Source organism: Chiloscyllium plagiosum, unplaced genomic scaffold (genome assembly GCF_037043375.1).
Source record: "Chiloscyllium plagiosum isolate Xiang-an unplaced genomic scaffold, Cpla_swu_hap1 HiC_scaffold_42, whole genome shotgun sequence".
NCBI lineage: Eukaryota > Metazoa > Chordata > Chondrichthyes > Orectolobiformes > Hemiscylliidae > Chiloscyllium > Chiloscyllium plagiosum.
In genome coordinates, this window is record NW_028270180.1 from 415842 (window position 1) to 435378 (window position 19537).

At 42.0% G+C, this 19537-nt stretch overlaps 1 protein-coding gene and 1 long non-coding RNA gene across 6 annotated transcripts in view; one reads left to right on the forward strand and one right to left on the reverse strand.

Moving 5' to 3' along the window:
* Positions 1 to 19537, reverse strand: part of LOC122542508 (threonine--tRNA ligase 1, cytoplasmic-like) — a 60240-nt gene that overhangs the window by 3540 nt on the left and 37163 nt on the right. The window contains exons 4-11 of one of the 5 annotated variants that reach the window (XR_015754126.1): positions 19035 to 19197; positions 11208 to 11345; positions 10641 to 10718; positions 10460 to 10560; positions 8988 to 9092; positions 5019 to 5091; positions 4820 to 4934; positions 1606 to 1809 (exon numbers count right to left, since the gene is read on the reverse strand). Coding sequence is in view for 4 of the 5 variants with exons in the window: in XM_087982084.1 (XP_087838210.1) it covers positions 1735 to 1809; positions 4820 to 4934; positions 5019 to 5091; positions 8988 to 9092; positions 10460 to 10560; positions 10641 to 10718; positions 11208 to 11345; positions 19035 to 19197 (848 nt within the window). In the remaining variant the exon portion in view is untranslated. The remainder of the gene's footprint in view (positions 1 to 1605; positions 1810 to 4819; positions 4935 to 5018; positions 5092 to 8987; positions 9093 to 10459; positions 10561 to 10640; positions 10719 to 11207; positions 11346 to 19034; positions 19198 to 19537) is intronic. The other 4 variants (XM_087982084.1, XM_087982086.1, XM_043680309.2 and 1 more) reach the window with 4 other exon arrangements.
* LOC148137539 (uncharacterized) lies at positions 5567 to 9374 on the forward strand. The gene is made up of 3 exons (XR_015754127.1): positions 5567 to 5806; positions 6453 to 6561; positions 8385 to 9374. It is a non-coding gene; the product is annotated as an uncharacterized LOC148137539 (long non-coding RNA).

Here is a 19537-nt window from a genome sequence, read left to right on the forward strand (position 1 = left end):
CTGTGCTGTACATCTCTGTGACTCTATATAAAAAAAAATTTCACAGTATCTTAAAGATATATGCGATAATATATAAATCATTCATACATCAAGTCATCTCATTTCGGAATGCACTGTGCTGCACCTCTCTAGTAAAGTAACTCAACTTGTACATTAGCTTTTTTGGACAAGATAATATCCAAAGGAATACAACATTAGCATTAACAGATTCCGATGAGAACCCATGATTCTCTGAAGACCATTCCAGTTAAAGTAACAATTCTGAAGAAACAAAACACTAAATAAGGGGGTACCTTTTGTTACTTTTGATTCAGTTGTGTTGTTGCAGATGGGGCAATGCTATCCTCTAGTAGCAGAAGCTTTAGAGCTGAGACACCTCCCTCCTTCCATCCCAAAATTTGCATATTGGGTACACCCTCAGCTGTTAGCCCCAACACTTAATTTTGGGAGATACACCTGTCCATCTGTCATAGAGTCATATTCTTCAGTCCATGCCAACCAAGTTTCCCAAATTAAAATTAGTCCCACTTGCCTGGTTTTAGCCAAAAATCCTCTAGACCTTTCCTATTCATGTACAGGTCCAAACATCTTTTAAATGATATAACTGTACCTGCACTGTCATTCACCTGACAGTTCATTCCACATACGAACTATCCTCTGTGTGAAAATGTCAACCCCTCAGGTCACTTTTGAATCTTTCTCCACTCACCTTAAAAATATGCCACCTAGTTTCGAGCTCCCCCACCCCCAGGAAAGGACCATTGCTATTCGCCTTATCTATGCCCCTGATGATTTAAAAATTCTCAATAAAATGTGACAGTGCTATCACTTTAATAGTTTATTTTGTCCGTTTTTTTTGAAGAGAGCTTATAAGGCAAAGATGCCAAGCTGGCTAGTTAAGACCACTTGGGTATACAGCTTGGAGTTCTTTTCTCTTTGAAAACACCCTAATGGGTGTGGCCAGCTCTCTCAGATTAGAATTTCTGGGTTTTGGTGTTTCAGTAACATCAGAACCTATTGGGGTCTCAACAGAGTTGAAAGTTTCAAGGAATGTCTCCTGACTGCTGTTCTCTCTGAATCTGCTCTTGATCACTTTTCCTCCTGGATGGGAAGACTGCATGCACGAATTTATGTCTGAAACTTGCCTGTTTGCCAAGGGACATGTTTATAGGATGTTACTATATTCTAACAGTTAATGAATAATTATTTCTGTATCTATTATTCTGTTAAGTTTCCAAAAGAGTTAAGTTATTTTAAGTTCCTTTTTGTTTAGTTGCATTTTAACCAGAGAAGTCTGACCAATTGCACTGCATCTAGAACACACACATTACATTACAGTCATACAGCTGTACAGCATGGAAACAGACCCCTAAGTCCAACTTGTTCAGGCTGATCAGGTATCCTAAATTAATCTTGACCCATTTGCTAGCATTTGGCTCATACCCTCCCCCCCAAACCTTTCCTAACCATTTACCCATCCAGAAAACTTTTAACTGTTGTAATTGTACCAGCCTCCACCACTTCCTCTGGCAGCTCTTTCTATGCATGCACCACCCTCTTGTGAAGAAGTTGCCCTGAGGTCCCTTTTAAATATTTCCCCCTTACCTTAAATCAATGGCCTCTAGTCTGGCACTCCCCATCCCCAGAGAAAAGATCTTGGTTATTCACTCTATCCACGATCCTCATTATTTTATCAACCTTTATAAGGTTATCCAAGAAATGAGATAGCTGCACCTCTGGCAATGATCTTTGCATCCTCACTCTCCACGGGAGTAGTAGCAGATGATTGGAAGGTGGCGAACTTTGTTCCTGTGTTCAAGAAAGGGAATGGGGAAATCACTGGTAAGTACAGACCAGTCAGTCTTATGTCTGTGGTTAGCAAGGTACTGGAAAGGATTCTGAAAGATAGGATTTATGACCATTTGCAAAAGCATAGTTGGATTAAAGATAGTCAACATGGCTTTGAGAGGGGCAGGTCATGTTTCACAAGCCTAATTGAGTTTCTTTGAGGATGTGACGAGACAAGTTGACAAAGGGTCAAGCAGGGGATGTGGTGTATATAGATTTCAGTATAAGGCATTAGATATGGATCCCATGGTAGGCTCATTCAGAAAAGTAAGAGGTATGGGATACAGAGAAATCTGGCTCTCTGGACACAGAATTGGCTAGATAAAAAAAAGACAGTGAGTGGTAGTGGATGGAAAGTATTTCACCTGGAGGTTGGTGATCAGTGGGGTCCCACAAGGATCTGTTCTTGGGTCTCTGCTCTTTGTAGATTTTATAAATGACTTTGATGAAGAAGTGGAAGGGTAGGTTAGTAAGTTTGCCGATGACACAAAGGTCGGTCGTGTTGTCGATTGTGTCAAGGGCTATTGCAGACTACAAGAAGACATCAGGAGAAAATGAGGACTGCAGATCAGAGTCAAAGTGTGTGTTGCTGGAAAAGCACAGCAGGTCAGGCAGCATCCGAGGAGCAAGAGAATCGGTGTTTTGAACATAAGCTCTTCATCAGGAAATCCTGATGACCAGCTGTGCTTTTCCAGCACCACACTCTTCGACTACAAGACATTGACAGGATGCAGAGCTGGGCTGAGAAGTGGCAGACAGAGTTCAACCTGGCTAAATGCAAGTGATTCATTTTGGAAGGTCGAATTTGTGGAGGAATAGCGGTCCATGAACATAGATCCCTCAAAGTTGCCCCCCCCCCAAGTTGATAAGGTTGTTAAGAAGAATATGATGCTTTCATTAACAGGGCAATTTTAGTTTAAGAGGTTTTGCTGCAGCTCCATAAAACCCTGGTTAGACCACATTTGGAGTACTGTGTCCAGTTCTGGTTGCCTTATTATAGGAAGAATGTAGATGTTTTAGAGAAGCTGCAGAGGAGATTTATCAGGATGCTGCATGGATTGGACACAAAAAAACTGATGCTGTAATACAAAATAGGCAGGCAGGAGGCTGGAAGAACACAGCAAGCCATGTAACAAGAAGGGTTAAACCCAAAATGTTGACCTCCACCTCCTGATGCTTCCTGTCGAGCCTGGATTGGAGAATAAGCCTTATGAGAGGTAGAGTTAGCCAGGGCTTTTCACACTGGAGAGAGGGAGGAAGAGAGGTGACTTGATCGAGGTTACAAGGAAATGAGAGGCATAGATAGAGTCAATAGCTAGAGGCTTTTCTCAGGGCTAAAATGACTGTCATAATTTTAAGGTGATTGGAGGAAGGTAAGAAGGGAGATGTCAGAGGTCGGTTCTTTACACAGAGTGGTGGGTGCCAGCTGTGGTAGTAGAGACAGAGACATAAGGACATTTAAGCGACTGCTGGATAAGCACATGGATCGCAGTAAATTGAGGGGTGCGTAGGTTAGGCTGATCTTACATAAAGACAAATGCTTGGCACACCATCGTGGGCCGAAAGGCCTGTACTGTTTATGTTCTATAAGGTCACCCCTCGTCTCCTACGCTCCAGGGAAAATAGTCCCATCCTATTCAGCATCTTCCCATAGCTCAAACCCTCCAACCCTGGCAACATGCTCGTATATCTTTTCTGAACCTTTTCAGGTTTCTCAACATCCTTCCTCTAGCAGGGAGACCAGAATTGAATGCAATATTCCAAAAGTGGCCTAACCAAGGTCCTGTACAGCCTCAACATTACCTCCCAACTCCAAATTAAGAAAACGTTTGGGTAAAGGCTACCTTCTTAAAATATTTTGAGGGGGTCTCGTCCGGTCCATAACAAAAGTCACCCCTCAAGCTCCAGTGAAAAAAAGGCCCAGCCTTTCTTTCTAACTCAAACCCTCCAGGCCCGGCAACATCCTGGAAAACATTTTTCTGAACCCTCTCCAAAACTGTATTCAAAAACTGAATTTGATAACATCCTTGCAAAACAGGATGACCAGAACTGTACACAGTACTCCAAAACTGATCCACCAACGTCCTGTACAACCTCAACATGACGTTCCAACTCCTATACTCAATAGTTTGAGCAACGAAGACAAACGTGCAAAATACCTTAACCACCCTGTCTACCTGTGATGCAAATTTCAAAGAACTATGTATTTGAACCTTGATACTACCCAGGGCCTTAACAATAACTGCGCACGTCCTGCCCTTGTTCACTTTACCAAAATGCAATACCTCACATTTATCCAAATTAAACTTCATCTGCTACTCCTCAGCCCATCGGCCCAATTAATCAAGATCCTTTTGTAATCTTAGATAACCTTCACTGTCCATTTCACCAATTTTGGTGTCATCCACAAACTTACTAACCATGCCTCCTAAATTCCCATATATATAAATAACAAATAACAATGGACCCAACAGCAATCCCTGTGGAACACTGCTGGTCACAAACCTTCTGTCCCAAAAACAACCCTCCATCACCACCACCCTCTGAACCTTACCATCCAATCAAATCCAATTAACAAGCTTTCTCTGAATCCCATGTGATCTAACTCCAAGCACAGTTAAAAAATGAAACTTACTGTAAAGGAGGCTCTCAACCTCAATCATTCCATTCCACATTCCCAACATTACAATGCATCATACCAACTTTGTGGTACAATGGTTGACACACTGGGACACCATATGATTTACACATTTTGAATAGGGAACCTGAAGAGAATATCTCCACATCCCACAGCGAGTATGAACCAAATAGATACATTCACTGATTGTGAAAGGGACCTTTTAGGATTTGGACCCAACATGTTCAAGACCATGCAGAGGGAGGGGGGGGGGGGGGGGGGGGGCGGAGAGAGATGTAGAAACTGGGAAAATTGGATCTTCAGAGTAAAGTGGGAGCATCAGATTTTATTTACCCAGAATGAAATTATACTGAGCAAGCTGAGAATTTTGAATCTTCTTATTCAACAATACATCAGGATCCAGATCCACATCGGCCATGAAACCTCTTTCAACAAACTCTTGACAAACCTAAAAGAAGAATGGTTAAGATTGCTTTACATAAAGATATGCGAAGACAAAGATATATCAAGTGCTACAATCAGCTCTGCTCACCCTCTGACCATACTCCTCACAGCCTGGTCCATCAGGTATTATCATAATCTGACGTGGAGACAGCCAGAATGGCCTACATTAAAACAAGAAAAAACAGTCAAAAGATTTCAACAATTAACAACTTTATCTTTCCAACTTTTGGAATTTGCCCTTTACAGGATATTATCTCAGTTTCCTATTGTTAAAATGAAATGCACAAGGCTATGCTATGGTGATTCTTGGATCATTTGTTTACTTATGGTCTTTCCCTTTCTTAGCCAGGGAACATTTAATCTTAGGACTGTCATTCTCTCCCTGACAGAGCCTAAAGCCTAAAGCTGCTTTCACCACCCCAGATTTAAATTGCTTTAATCAAACGTAACATGTAAGGGTATTCATGTAACCTATTCTGAAGTTTTCCTGACAGCAAGTCTGGTTGTTTGGATTACTGGTCTTTAAAGGAATTTTTGAAGAAGGTAAAAAGTGTTGACACATAAAAACAATGGCAGTAGCCTGTATGCTAACAATGGATAGACAGAGTGTCTCTGAAGTTGCAAAAATGTCATCTTGTAAACAGTTAGGCTTTAATCAGTCAACTTACTTCAGATAAAAGAGTTGTTGTTTCAAGGTTGGTTAATCTGTATTTCTAACTAGATACAATGTTTTTGTGGTTCACATTGTCATGCAGATTTTTTTTAAAAAACTTTCTTCAAGTCCAAGATATCCCTGAAACATTCAAAATTTTATCCAGGACATGGGAGAATGAAAGCAGATACAGATAGCAAGCCACTGGTTCACTGCACTAAAAGGTAGGTGGGAGCTTGTGCTTACGTCAAGAAGCTGGAAATGTGTTGCTGGAAAAGCGCAGCAGGTCAGGCAGCATCCAGGGAACAGGAGAATCGACGTTTCGGGCATAAGCCCTTCTTCAGGAAACGTCGATTCTCCTGTTCCCTGGATGCTGCCTGACCTGCTGCGCTTTTCCAGCAACACATTTCCAGCTCTGATCTCCAGCATCTGCAGACCTCACTTTCTCCTTACGTCAAGAAGACCAAATTCATGGGGAATTAAAATGAGGCTGGAGGATTCACCTTGCCTGTGCAAGAAGAACCTCTAGCAAAAATGCAGACTCTGATAAAACAAAATAAAACTTAGCACACTAAGAGCTAAGAATCATCTTGGTCAGGTCCCAGAGGATCAAACACCTACTAAAACAAATGGGCAAAAACTTAGCAGATGGGGTAAAATGCGGGAAAACGTGAAGTTGTCATGCAAGTACATCAAGTAATCAGGAAGGCAATTGGAATGTCAACCTTTATTGCAACAATTGGGAAAGTCTTGCTACAACTGTACAGAACCTTTTTGAAATCACATTTGACTGTACAACATCAGCCTCCTCCTTTAAGAAGAAATGTACAAGCATTGAAAGCAGTTCAGATTTTTTTTATTCATTCACAGGATGTGGACCTTCCTGGCTAAACCAGCATTTATTGCCCACCCCTAATTGCCCAGAGGGCAGTTAAGAGTCAACCACATTGTTTTGGGCTTGGAGTCATGTGTAGGCCAGGTAAGGTTAACAGATTTCCTTCCCTAAAGGACATAAGTGAAGCAAATGGGTTTTTCCTGACAATCAATAATGGCTTCATGGTCATCATTAGACTCTTAATACTAGATTCATTATTGAATTCAAATTCCACCATCTGCCATGGCAGGATTTGAACCAGGTCCCCAAAACATTCGCCAAGTTTCTGGATTAAAATTCTAATGATAATACTGCTAGGCCATTGCCTTCCCATAAGACTCAGCAGTTTTGGATATATATTCATTGGAATATAGAAGTTTGAGAAGCGATCTCATTGAAATATTTAACATTCTGAAAGAGTTTGGAAGGGCAGGATGCTTCCCATGATGTGTTACAGAGAAAAATAACAACTCTCCCACTTATGACGAGGATGAGAAGTCATTTCTAACTTCTCCTCTCATTAGGCCATTAGTCTTGGCAAATTTCTGCCAGAGAGAGCAGAAGAGGGTGGATCATACAGTCTATTTAAGGCAGATTCAGATTTTTGGTCAACAGGGAGGAAAATTGAGTTCTGGCCCCAATCAGATCAGTCCTGAACTTGTAAAATGGTGATCAGACTTAATTTGTGGATAGTTCAACTGAAGTAATCAGAATGTCAAAACCGCAGAACAATGGCATGTCTTATTGCCAGATTGGAAAGAACAGACAGTCCCATTGGAGTGAGGTGAGGGGAGAAAGGACATGGTGGCAGACAATGTAACAAGCAGACCTCAAAGGGAAGGAATAGGTTCACAATTTGAAAGCGTTGAACTCAATATTGAGCCCAGAAGGTTGTAAAGTGCCTAGTTTGAAGATAAGCTGTTGCTCCTCCAGTTTTCGCTATGATCTGCTGGAACATTGCAGCATGCCGAGGACAGACAAGTGGGCATGCGAGTAGAATGCTGTGTTAAAATAATTAGCTATGGGAAGGTCAGGGTCATGCTTGAGCACAGACTGGAGATGTTCTGCAAAGCGATCACCCAGTCTGCATTTGGTTTCCCCAATGTAGAGTCACCCACGTTGGGTGCAGTGAATACAATATACAAGATTGGAGGTGGTACAGGTGAAATGCCGCTTCACCTGCAAATCCCACATTCCAATTCTTAGCCTGTAGTCCTGAAAGTTCCTGCACTCTAAATATATATGAATAAATCTAGTTTAATGCAGTGAGGTTTCTATGTCTACCATCCTTTCAGGCATTTCTAACAGATACCATTTCATTTATAAGTGGCTTTATTAAAGGTTAATAATGTTTGAACATTCAGACAATAAAGCACTTTGATGCCTCTTCCAATTTCCTTCCAGGAAACAGATATGCACAATAAGTTTATGAAATATGTTTTAAATAGCTTTGGGAACAGGTATAAAGTATAACCATATGCAGCTGAAGTGCCAGATGGATGGTGATAATCTAATATCTTGCACCTTTCCTCCAGCATCTACATTCTGCAAACTGCAAAGAACAGCTTAGATGGAAAAGTCCTGCAGTTAATTTATAAATCTCAACAGTGAGTGCAGTCATGGAACTAAGCAGGTCCTTAGTGTGGTTGACAAGATGGGATAAGGAGAGAAAAAACGAGAGTGCCTTGGAGGAAAAACATTTTAGGAGGCAGTCAGAGTTCAGACGGGTAAATTAGAAAGGCCAACAATTAAACAAATGTCACTTTTTCCCAGTGGTGGTCTGCAACGAACACTGGTTGAGAAATAAATCATTAAAAGCTCTGGTCTAATCCTGACTGACCATTTGGTGACATTTTAAATGTTTGCAATGACATTAATAATTTCGTAATAGTATGTTTACTCATATGTTGCCTACTTTCACCCAGCAGCATTGTTGCACTCAGAATAAAACAGCTGATGATTTCAGCAGCTTAGCCACTTCTACAAGTGATAAAGTTGGATAGGATCCAAAGAGTATTTACAAGACCTCAGATATCTGACTCTCAGCTCTGGGATCCAGTCCAGCTCAGACAGATGGGACTGAAGTGTTCTTGTCTGGAAATGTTCTGTGAAATGAGAGGCAATCAAGTATAAGAATGTACAGACTAAGATTAGAAAAGCTTCATGTTCAATATGAACAGGGTGAGTGGATGGATCCTGAGAATGGGCAACATTTACAAGCGGGTCACAGGGCAGTATCAACCGGCCTTTGAAATCTGAATCAGGAATCCAATTCAATTCACGTTAAGTGACTCATTCCAGCTCTATCCAGTCCCATGCACATGACTGCCTCGAGTGGATACTTAGAATGGAGATATATACCATAAAGAGGCAGCCCTGCAGCTTCACAAGGGCTGCACTTGAGGAATTCACTCACAATGAATGGAGCTGATTCCGTAATAACACTCAAACTCTGAAACCAAAGAGGATGAGAACAGCACAATTTCCAAGTGAGACATTCACTCTGTAGCATCAGATATTTGAAACGTTACCATTTCCCAGCATAGTCTTCAGCAAGAATTGCAACCATGCGTTCCAGTGATCCCAGCACAGCACGATGAATGATAACTGGGCGGCTTTCATTTGTTCCATCTTTACTATAGAAAACAGGAAAGTGAACCAGCAACAGCATGACAAAATTAATGGCTTTTTCCACAATTTCAGGCAACCCCTCCTCAATCTCTTTATTGTCAAGCTTCTCTGAAGTCACTGATCTTACTGTGATACTGGTCAATAGGAGTCGCTATTAACTAAAAGCTCAATCAAGTCACTATTATTCATACAAACTCGAGCTACTTACATATCACTCCAAGCTGGCAACAACAGAGTAGCAGCATTCAGGCCTGGGTCATGAGCATGGATCTCATCCATTTCTTCTTTTCTTCCCCTCTTTGTTTCACCTTTGCTGTCTTATTCTATTCTGTTCTGGAAGCACTGGTCCTCTAAGAGTTTTAGGAGTATCAGTGGCAGTCCCCTTCACAGTGGACAGCAGCAGTTCCTTCCCAGAGTGTCAGAAGCCTGGGGGGGCGGAGGTGGTGGCTCCTCACCAGAGGAGTTGGCAGTCAGGGGAATAATTCCTTCTCGGAGCACAGCAGCCAGGGGGATGCGGTTCTTTCCCAAAGCGTCATCAGCCGGGCGGGAGTGCAGTTCCTCACTGGAGCGTCAGCAGGAGCATAGTTCAGTACCCAACTGCTTCGGTGGCAGCTGCGTTGCTGAGATTTGCCCAGCGCAGACATTTGGCAACAGTACAGTGGAGGTAAGGTAGCGTTAAAGAATGGAGACACCATTCCAGCAGCTGTGATGCAGATCCATACCATGGCTGGTCCTGGCTACCTGACAGCAGAGGTCGTGGTGTTCTCGCTGCACTGGCACGCAGGTTCTTGTGGCACCTGAGCCCTCCTAGACTGAAGGATGGACTTTGTGGCTTTGCTTTGCTGGTGGAGGACTCATGGTAGAGGCAGGGAAGTGATCTAGACATTGTTTCCTTTTGGCTGTTTCTTTAATTTCTGCTTCTGTTTTCAATTCTGTCTTCAATATTCTACAATGATGCCAGAGAATGGCGACTATGTATACTTTTCATTGTACTCCTGTATTCCTGTACTCAAGTACATATGACAATAAAATCTAAATCTCTAGGTACAGCATCTCATCAAATCTGATCCAACTCTAACATGTGACTTCTTATAAAAGTTGTTAAATTGATTTGTAGCAAGAGCTAACTGATCTCCTCCATGCCCAATAAAAGCCAAGGAGAGTTCCAACAGCCTAACTATTGTCCAACTTACAATCAGCATACCTAGCAAAGAGAAGAATTTGAATTGTCCAGTCTGTAAAGCTTGATCTTATATTATGTAATTACCTACAGAGTAACTGTTGCACCAGTTAACCCTACAGTGTGCAGACATTACAGATGGGAAATCAAAGACAAAATTCTGAGAAGTCACAATATCAAAGCTGTACTCACCTAACATACGCTAGGTTAAACTGAATGGGCAGCTGGAAATCCAGCTGAATTGTGGCACATTGATGGTATCGGCCTAGAGCATCCTTTATCTCAATGTCGATCTGCGGTGAATCAGAGAATTAGAAAATACATGGAAGGCTTGAGGGGATAAAAACATACTGCGTTAATACGCTATACTAACCTTTGGTCCATAAAATGCTCCATCTCCAGCACTCAGTCGCCACTGCTCATCAAATGCATTCAAACAGCACTCCAACTGCTAAACCACAAGAAATAAAAACATGAAACTCAGTATTAATTTACAGCTTATTTTACTGATACATTTGTTTAAAACTGGTCTTTCACAGAGTTCATCTCACTGGAGATCAGAAATTCATGTAGGACAATGTACATTGTCCTGATGTCAGCATCAATTTTGCTGGGACCATGAGTTAAAAACAGAATAAGTTGTCTCTACAATGTCACTCCCAAGGTGGATAGCAAGAGTGCAGAAAGGAGAGTTCATATTTATTGTGCTGCAAGAAACAGCTTCCTTTTCAATTGGGGACATGATAGCTTAGAAATGTGGAATTGGTTTTATCAAGACAGTTTTGGTTTGAAAGGCTCTCTATAAAAACTAAACACAGTCTCCTTGTTGCAAGACTGAGAAAAATAGTGATTTCATCCACATGCAGTTGATGTCAAGCCAACTCACCATCTGCACCAATTATTCTTTCCATGATTAGCCAATAGTCCAGCAACCACTTGCCTTTTCTGCCTGATTCCACAAATGCAGATCGCCCAGAAACTTTTCTGGTCGTGTGGAAAGAATGTACTGGAAACTGAAGCCAAACACTCCATACACTGAGCGGACAAAGTCCAGACATTCACTTATCTCCTCATCAATCTATAAAAGGAGAAGGAAGATAAGAATAGACACCAAATCCAAACCAATAAAGTAAAACAGAAACAGGGAGTATTGGATAAGTCAACTGCTTTTAATGGCCATTGTTTTTATTTTTCTGTATTTCCAACTGTGGACTGAAATGGGAAAAGAACTGCTTGAAAAACAAAGCAAGCAATCTGACACTCATTGTAAATACATAACCGCTGGCTCTAGCAAAGAAAGATGGTTTGCAGATGAACTGGAGCCAAAGGCGGCATACAATTGTTGATTCAGCCAGTAACAAACAGTTGTTTAATCTGCGGATCAGTGATCAGTTATCAATGAAAAAGGTCATCTTCCTAACATACCAACTGTGAGATTGGGGGAGATCTCATGTAGCTGAACTGTTTAGGGCTGTGAACAAGATAGCGAAAAGTCTTCCGATCTCCATTGGCTCAGGAGTTCTCTCTATTCTCTATAGTCAAAATGTCTTTAAGCTTGAAGAAAACCAGTTACATTATCTTCAGTTTCTGTAAGCTTTTACTTTTAACTAATACATCAAAACTTCAAAAAGTCAGCACATTCAAGTATTGTCCCCGACAATGATAGTCATCCCTTAAGGAGAATAATTTCAGATCAAAAAATAGATATTATAAAAGCATAAGATATTGGAGCAGAATTAGGCCATTCGACCCATTAAGTCTGTTCTGACACTTGAGCATGGTTGATGTGTTTCTCAACTGCATCTCATGCCTCCTTCCTGTAACTCTTGAGCTCCTTACCAATCAAAAACCTACCTATCTCTATCTTAAATACACTCAACAATTTGGCCTACACAGCCCTCTGCAGAAATGAGTTAACAGATTAACTACCCTCTGTCTGATGAAATTCCTAATCTATAGAAATTCACCAAAGACCCTTAGACAGCACCTTCTAAATCCATTATCACTTCCAACTAGAAGGACAAGAGCAGCAGATGTATGGGAACACTACCACTATCAAGTTCCTTCCAAGCCACTCACCATCCTGACTTGGAAACATATCACCGTTCCTTCTAGGTCGCTGGGTCAAAATCCTGGAATTCCCCCTCTAATGGCATTTTAGATCAACCCACAGCAAATGGACTGCAGCGGTTCAAGGCAGCAGCTCACCACCACCTTCTCAAGGACAACTACGGATGGACAATAAATGCTGGCCAGCTAACAACACCCATATCACACAAATGAATAAAGAAAAAAAAAATCTCAGTTCTAAAGTCACACCCTTCACTCGGAGGCTGTGCCCTCCAGTCCTGGTCAATCATACTAGTGAAAACGTCTTTTCCACATTGAAACTTAGAGAATACTGAGGGGCCTGGATAGAATCTAGTCCTTAATGATGGACTCTAAAATCTTACTAATGACCAAGGCCAGGCTAACTGGCTTACAGTTTCCTGTCTTCTACCTCCCTTCCTTCTGTTACCACACGGCAGTGAATCCTTCTGTTAAATTAAATCAAACACCCGAGAAAGCTCACCTCGCCTCGTAATCTGTTAAAGCATGAGTGACAGAGTACTCCCAAATTCCACTATTTAAAGAGAATACCAATTTATTCTCTAAAAGTGAGCATTAAACAACAACTGTTAACAACACTAAATTTGCTTTATCTTAACTGCTTATTATCTGCCTCCAATGCTATACTGTTCCAATAAAACTCTTATTAAAATTACATCAACTTAATTTCAAAACCATACAGCAGCTGTTCTCTTTGAAGTCTTTCTTCCTTCGGTTGAAGATCTCTCTGGATCTTCTGCTTTCGGTTACTGCGAATATGTTTCATTTGAAAAGATCCCTTTGATAGGGAGGGTTTTGATGACAGTTACTCTGTTGATGGCAGTTACTCTGTCTGACTTTAAAAATGCCTGCCTTTTTCTACCCCCAATATCGGATCACCTCATTGGTTCGAGATTAGCAAAACAATAATTTCAAGCTCAACTGGCTTTTGGTATCCTGAGGCATAATTAAAAACTGATTGGTTAAATTCAAATTGTTGTCAAAACAGCAACCAACTCAGGTATCCATTTCACAGCCAAATGTTACATATTTTCAATTTTCCAGTACACTCCGAGACTGCTAGCTAGTCATATAACAGGTGCTTGTACAATCTCAGTGAAAAACAGCATTTACTCTCTCATAAAGAACAAAGGAAATTTACAGCCCAGGAACAGGACCTTCGGCCCCGAAAGCTTGAGCCAACCCAAATCCACTGTCTAAACCTATCCTAAGCATCTGCATTCTTCTGCTCCCCACTCACTCATGCATCTGTCCAGATGCACCTGAAATGAATTATCATGCCTGTCTCTACTACTTCTGCTGGCAACGTGTTCCAGGCACCTACCACCCTCTGTGTAAATTACTGGCTGCATGTTTCCCCTTAAACTTTTCTCCTCTCACCTTGAATGCATGACCTCTCATTGAGTCTCTCACCTTGGGAAAAAGTTTATCTCTATCCAACCTGTCCACAAACAGTCCTAACCTACTCAACCTCTCTTCATAGCTAGCACCTTTCATACCAGGCAACATCCTCGAACATTCTCTGCATCCTCTCCAAAGCGTCCACATCCTTTTAGTAATGTGGCGACCAGAACTGCACACAGTATTCTAAATGTGGCCAAAACAAAGTCTTGAACAATTTTAACATGACCTGCCAGCTCTTGTACTCCATAACCCGTCTAATGAAGGCAAGCATACCATATGCCTTCTTGACCATTCTATCCACCTGTGCAGCAACCTTCAGGGTACAATGGACGTGAACTCCCAGATCTCTCTGCTCATCAACTTTTCCCAAGGCTTTTTCACTTACTGTATAGTTCGCTCTAGAATTTGACTTCCCAAAACGCATCACCTCACATTTGCCTGGATTGAACTTTATTTGCCACTTCTCTGCCCAACTCTCCAGTCTATCTATATCCTCCTGTATTTTTTGACAGTCCTCTATGCTTTCTGTTACTCCACCAATCTTAATGTCAAACGCAAGCTTACTGATCAGACCACCAATGCCCTCTTTCAGATCATTTATGTATATCACAAACAACAGTGGCTCCAGCACTAATCCCTGTGGAACACCACTGGTCACCTTTCTCCACTTCAAGAAACTCACTTCAACTACTACTGTGTCTCTTTATCCACCTAGTTAGAACACCTTGTACAGCATGTGACGTCACTTTTTCCATTAGTTTACCATGGGGAACCTTATCAATCGCCTTACTAAAGTCCATTTATATGACATCTACATCCTTTCCTTCAACATCAACTTGGTCACTTCCTCAAAGAACTCTAGTAAGTTGGTAAGGCACAATCTCCCCCACACAAAACAATGTTGCCTATCACTGATAAGCCTATTCTATTCCAATTATGAATAGATCCTATCCTATTTGTGGGCGGCACGGTGGCACAGTGGTTAGCACTGCTGCCTCACAGCGCCTGAGACCCGGGTTCAATTCCCGCCTCAGGCGACTGACTGTGTGGAGTTTGCACATTCTCCCCGTGTCTGCGTGGGTTTCCTCCGGGTGCTCCGGTTTCCTCCCACAGTCCAAAGATGTGCAGGTCAGGTGAATTGACCATGCTAAATTGCCCGTAGTGTTAGGTATGGGGTAAATGTAGGGGTATGGGTGGGTTGCGCTTCGGCGGGGCGGTGTGGACTTGTTGGGCCGAAGGGCCTGTTTCCACACTAAGTAATCTAATCTAGTCAGTACCTTCTCCAGCAACGTTCCCACAACAGATGTCAGACTCACTGGTCTATAGTTATCTGGAATATCCCTACTACCCCCGACAGGGGAACAATATTAGCAACTCTCCAGTCCTCTGGCACTTCACCTGTGTTTAAGGATGCTACCAAGATATCTGATCAGGGCCTCAACTATTTCCTCTCTTGCTTCCCCCAGCAACATGGGATCGATCCCATCCTCTCTCCTTATGTCAACATGGTCCAGAATAAACAAACTTCTATTTCTAATCTCAACATTTATCATGTCCCTCTCCTCAGTGATGCAAAGTAATCATTCAGAATCTCACTTATTTTCTCAAGTTCAACACACAACCTTCCTTCCCTATCCTTTAGTGGACCAACTTTTTCTCTAGTTACCCTCTTGCTTCTTATATATGAATAAAAGACCTTGGGATTCTCCTTAATTTTGCTCACTAAAGTTATTTCATGACCCCTTTTAACCCACTTGATTCCTAGTTTAAGATTGGCCCTACTCTCCTGATATTCCTCCAAAGCTTGTTCTGTTCTTAGCTGCCTGGACCTTATGTGCACTTCCCTTTTCCTCTTGGCTAGTCGCACAATTTCTCCTGTCATCCATGGTTCACAAAACTTGCCTTTCCTTTCTCTTGTTTTCAAAGGAACATGCCTATCCTGCACTATCTTTAACCTATCTTTGAAAGCCTCCCACATATCAAATGTGGACTTCCCTTCGAATAGCTACCCCCAATCCACATTTCCCAGCTGCTGCCGAATTTAGATATAATTGGCCTTGGCCCAGTTTAGTACTTTTCCCTTAGGACCACTCTTGTCTTTGTCTATGAGTATTCTAAAACTTACAGAATTGTGGTTACTATTCCCAAAGAAATCCCCCATTGCAACTTCTACCACCTGGCTGGCTTATTCCCCAACACCAGGTCCAATATGACCCCTTCCCTAGTTGGACTTTGACATACTGCTCTATAAAACTTTCTTGGATGCTCCTTACAAAGTCTGCCCCATCCAGACCTCTGACACTAAGTGCATCCCACTCATTGTTGTGAAAATTAAAATCTCCCATCTTCACCACCCTGTTGCCTCTACATCTTTCCATAATCTGTTTACCTATTTGTTCTTCTATCTCATGCTCACTGTTAGGAGGCCTGTCGTACAGCCCCAACAATGTAACTGCACCCTTCTTATTTCTCAACTCTACACATAATGCCTCACTGCTCAAGCCCTCCATAGTGTCCTCCTTTAGCACAGCTATGAAATCATCCCTGACCAGCAATGTAACTCCTCCACCCCTCCCCCCCACATCCTGCCTGAAGCATCTATATCCTGGAACATTTAGTTGCCAGTCATGCCCTTCCTTCAACCAAGTCTCTGTGATCGCGATAACGTCATATTCCCATGCACCAATCCAAACCCTAAGTTCGTCTGCCTTATCCACTATATTCCTTGCATTAAAGCATATGCACTTCAGACCACCAGTTCCTTGGCGTCCATCTACTCTCTGCCTACTTTCTCCTTGATAATGCTAACTTCATGATCCTGTTCCTTACAGTCTCTAGTTTCCACCTCACTGTCTACTAGCCTTCTTTTCTGATTCCCAGCCCTGTGCCACATTAGTTTAAACCGTCCCCAACAGCAGTAGCAAAAATTCCCCCAAGGACATTAGTCCCAGTCTGGTTCAGGCATAGACCATCTAATTTGTACTGGTCCCACCTTCCCCAGAACCGGTCCCAATGTTTCACAAATCTGAACCCCTCCCTCCTACAGCATCCCTCAAGCCACGTGTTCATCCTGCCTATTCTTTCATTTCTACCCTGGCTAGCACGTGACACTGATAGCAATCTGAGATCACTACCTTTGAGGTCCTCCTCTTTATTTCTCTCCTAGCTTCCTGAATTCTGCTTTCAGGACCTCATCTCTTTTTTTACTTATATCATTGGTGCCTTATATGCACCATGACAACTGGCTGTTCACCCTCCCCTTTCAGAATGCTCTGCAATCGATCGGTTACATCCCCGAACAGAGCACCTGGGAGGTACAGTACAAGCCTTCAGCTTCAAAACATTTCTTAAATCAAGAATGATAAATTATCCATTTTCCAGTCTTTTGTGATCCTCCCTGACTCCAGTGATTACTGAATGAACACCACCAATGCCTCTACAATCTCCTCAGCTACCTCCTTCAGAACACTGGGGTGTAGCCCATTCGGTCTGGGTGATATAGCCATCTTCAGATCTTTCAGCTTCCCCAACACCTTCTTCTTACTGACGGTCACTACACTCACCTCTATGCAGCCTGTCTTGAAGTTCCAGTATGCTGCTGATATTTTCCACTGTGAAAACTGATGCAAAGTACCTATTCTGTTCCCCACTACTATTTCTCCAGCCTCATTTTCCAGCAATCCATCAATGAGCATTCTTGCCTCTCTCTTACCTTTTAGATAAAGAAAACTCCTGCAATCTCCTTTTATACTACTAGCTACGTTGCCCTCCTATTTCATCTTCTCTCCTCCTTGATGCTCTTTTAATTGTCCTCTGTTGGTTTTCTGGCTTCCCATTAGTTTTCATCACACCCCGATCTCCCTTGTCAGTCATGATTGACTCATGCTCCCTTTAGTATGTTTCTTCTTCATTGGGATGAATTCTGCCATGCCCCAGAAACCCTTGCCATTACTACTCCACCATCTTCCCTACTGGGTTCCCTTTCCAATCAACTCAGGCCATGTCCTCGTTCATCTCTTTGTAGTTACCTTTACTCAATTGTAATACCATTACATCAAATGCAAACTTTTCCCTCTCAAACTGCAGGGTGAATTCCATCATATTATAGTCACTGCCCTCTGGGTTTCCTTCACCTTAAACACCTAATCAGGTCTGCCTCATTACGTCACCAAATCCAGAATTGTCTCTCTCTCTCACAAGCTGCTCCCAAAAACCATCTCATAGACATTCCACAAATTCCTTTTCTGGAGATCTGCTACTAATCTGATTTTCCCAGTCTACCTCCGTATCAAAGTCCCCATGGTGATTATAATAGTGCCTTTCTTACACACCTTTTCAACTCCTGATTTATTTCATCTCCTGGGGAGGTGATGGCCCAGTGGTATTATAGTGCTAGTGTTGATTCAGAGACCCAGAGAATGTTCAGGGGATCTGGGCTTGAATCCCACCATTAGATTCAATAGAAAACCTGGATTTAAGGGTCAAATGATGGCCAAGAAACAATTGTCAGTTGTCAACAAAACCGATATGGTTCGCTAAGATTCTTTAGGGAAGGAAACTGCTGTCCTTATCTGGTCTGGCTTACATGTGACTCCAGACCTCTAGTAATGTGGTTATTCTTAACTGTCCTGTGTTATTATAGATGGGCAATAAATGCTGGCCTACTCAGTAATACCCACTTAAAATGAATGATAAAAGAAAATTCTTCCCTACATACTGACTACTGCTAAGAGGCCTGTACACAATTCCGATCAGAGGTTTTTCCCTTTATGGCTCTATCTATGTTATATATATGTATATTATATATATGTATATTATATAGAGTCGGAAGGCATAAATCTCACTTCTTGCTATTGATTTAATTCCATTTCTTACTGGAAAGGTAACCCTGCCCATCTGCCCGTCCTTTCAGTAGGACGTGTCCTTGGATACCCAGCTGTGATCCTTGCAGCCATGTCTGTGATACCCACAACATTGTACCTGCCAATTTTTAAACTGCGATACAAGTTCATTTGTCTTGTTTCATATACTCCATGCATTCAACACCCTCAGTCCAGAGGCTCACTGCCCTCTCCTTCTCATACTTGTCCCTTTACCTGCTTTGGTTGAAGTTAGATTCCTGACACTTTCACTACCCTCTGTCCTATTACTTATTCAAATTCAACTAAAGTTCAACTGTTACTCAAGTTATAAGGGGCCATATCTTATTCAGATTAAAAAGGGGAATGAGATTAGAATGTAACATTTCACTCACCTGCTCTACCATACAGAAGATGTGAGCATCATCCTGTTCGAACCGGCGTACTCTGCTTAATCCTGTTAAGGTGCCTGAAAACTCATTCCGATGAAGAACCCCAAAGTCAGCTAATCGCAAAGGGAGCTCACGCCAAGATCGTGGACGATGGTCAAACATCAAACTGAAACAAACAGTATTTTAAGCATTCTGGCACTACCGGTCTGATACGTCACTTCTCATGGGAACCAAATCTCCCATTATGTCTGAAACGGATCTATCCAAATTCACAGAGAAGATTCAGTATTGGTGTTATTGGGCTCAGTCCCCAGTATCCCACTGGTATTATGGAGCTGTTGGTATAAATTGGATATATGATGCAGAAACAGGCCTAGCTCAATCACCAATCTTAGTGAATTTGCTTTAATCAAGCCTCCTTCATCTTTCCTCATCCAAATCTACAATATGCAACTATTTTCTTCGCCCCCATGTTTGTCCTGCTTCCCCTAAAATACATAAATTAT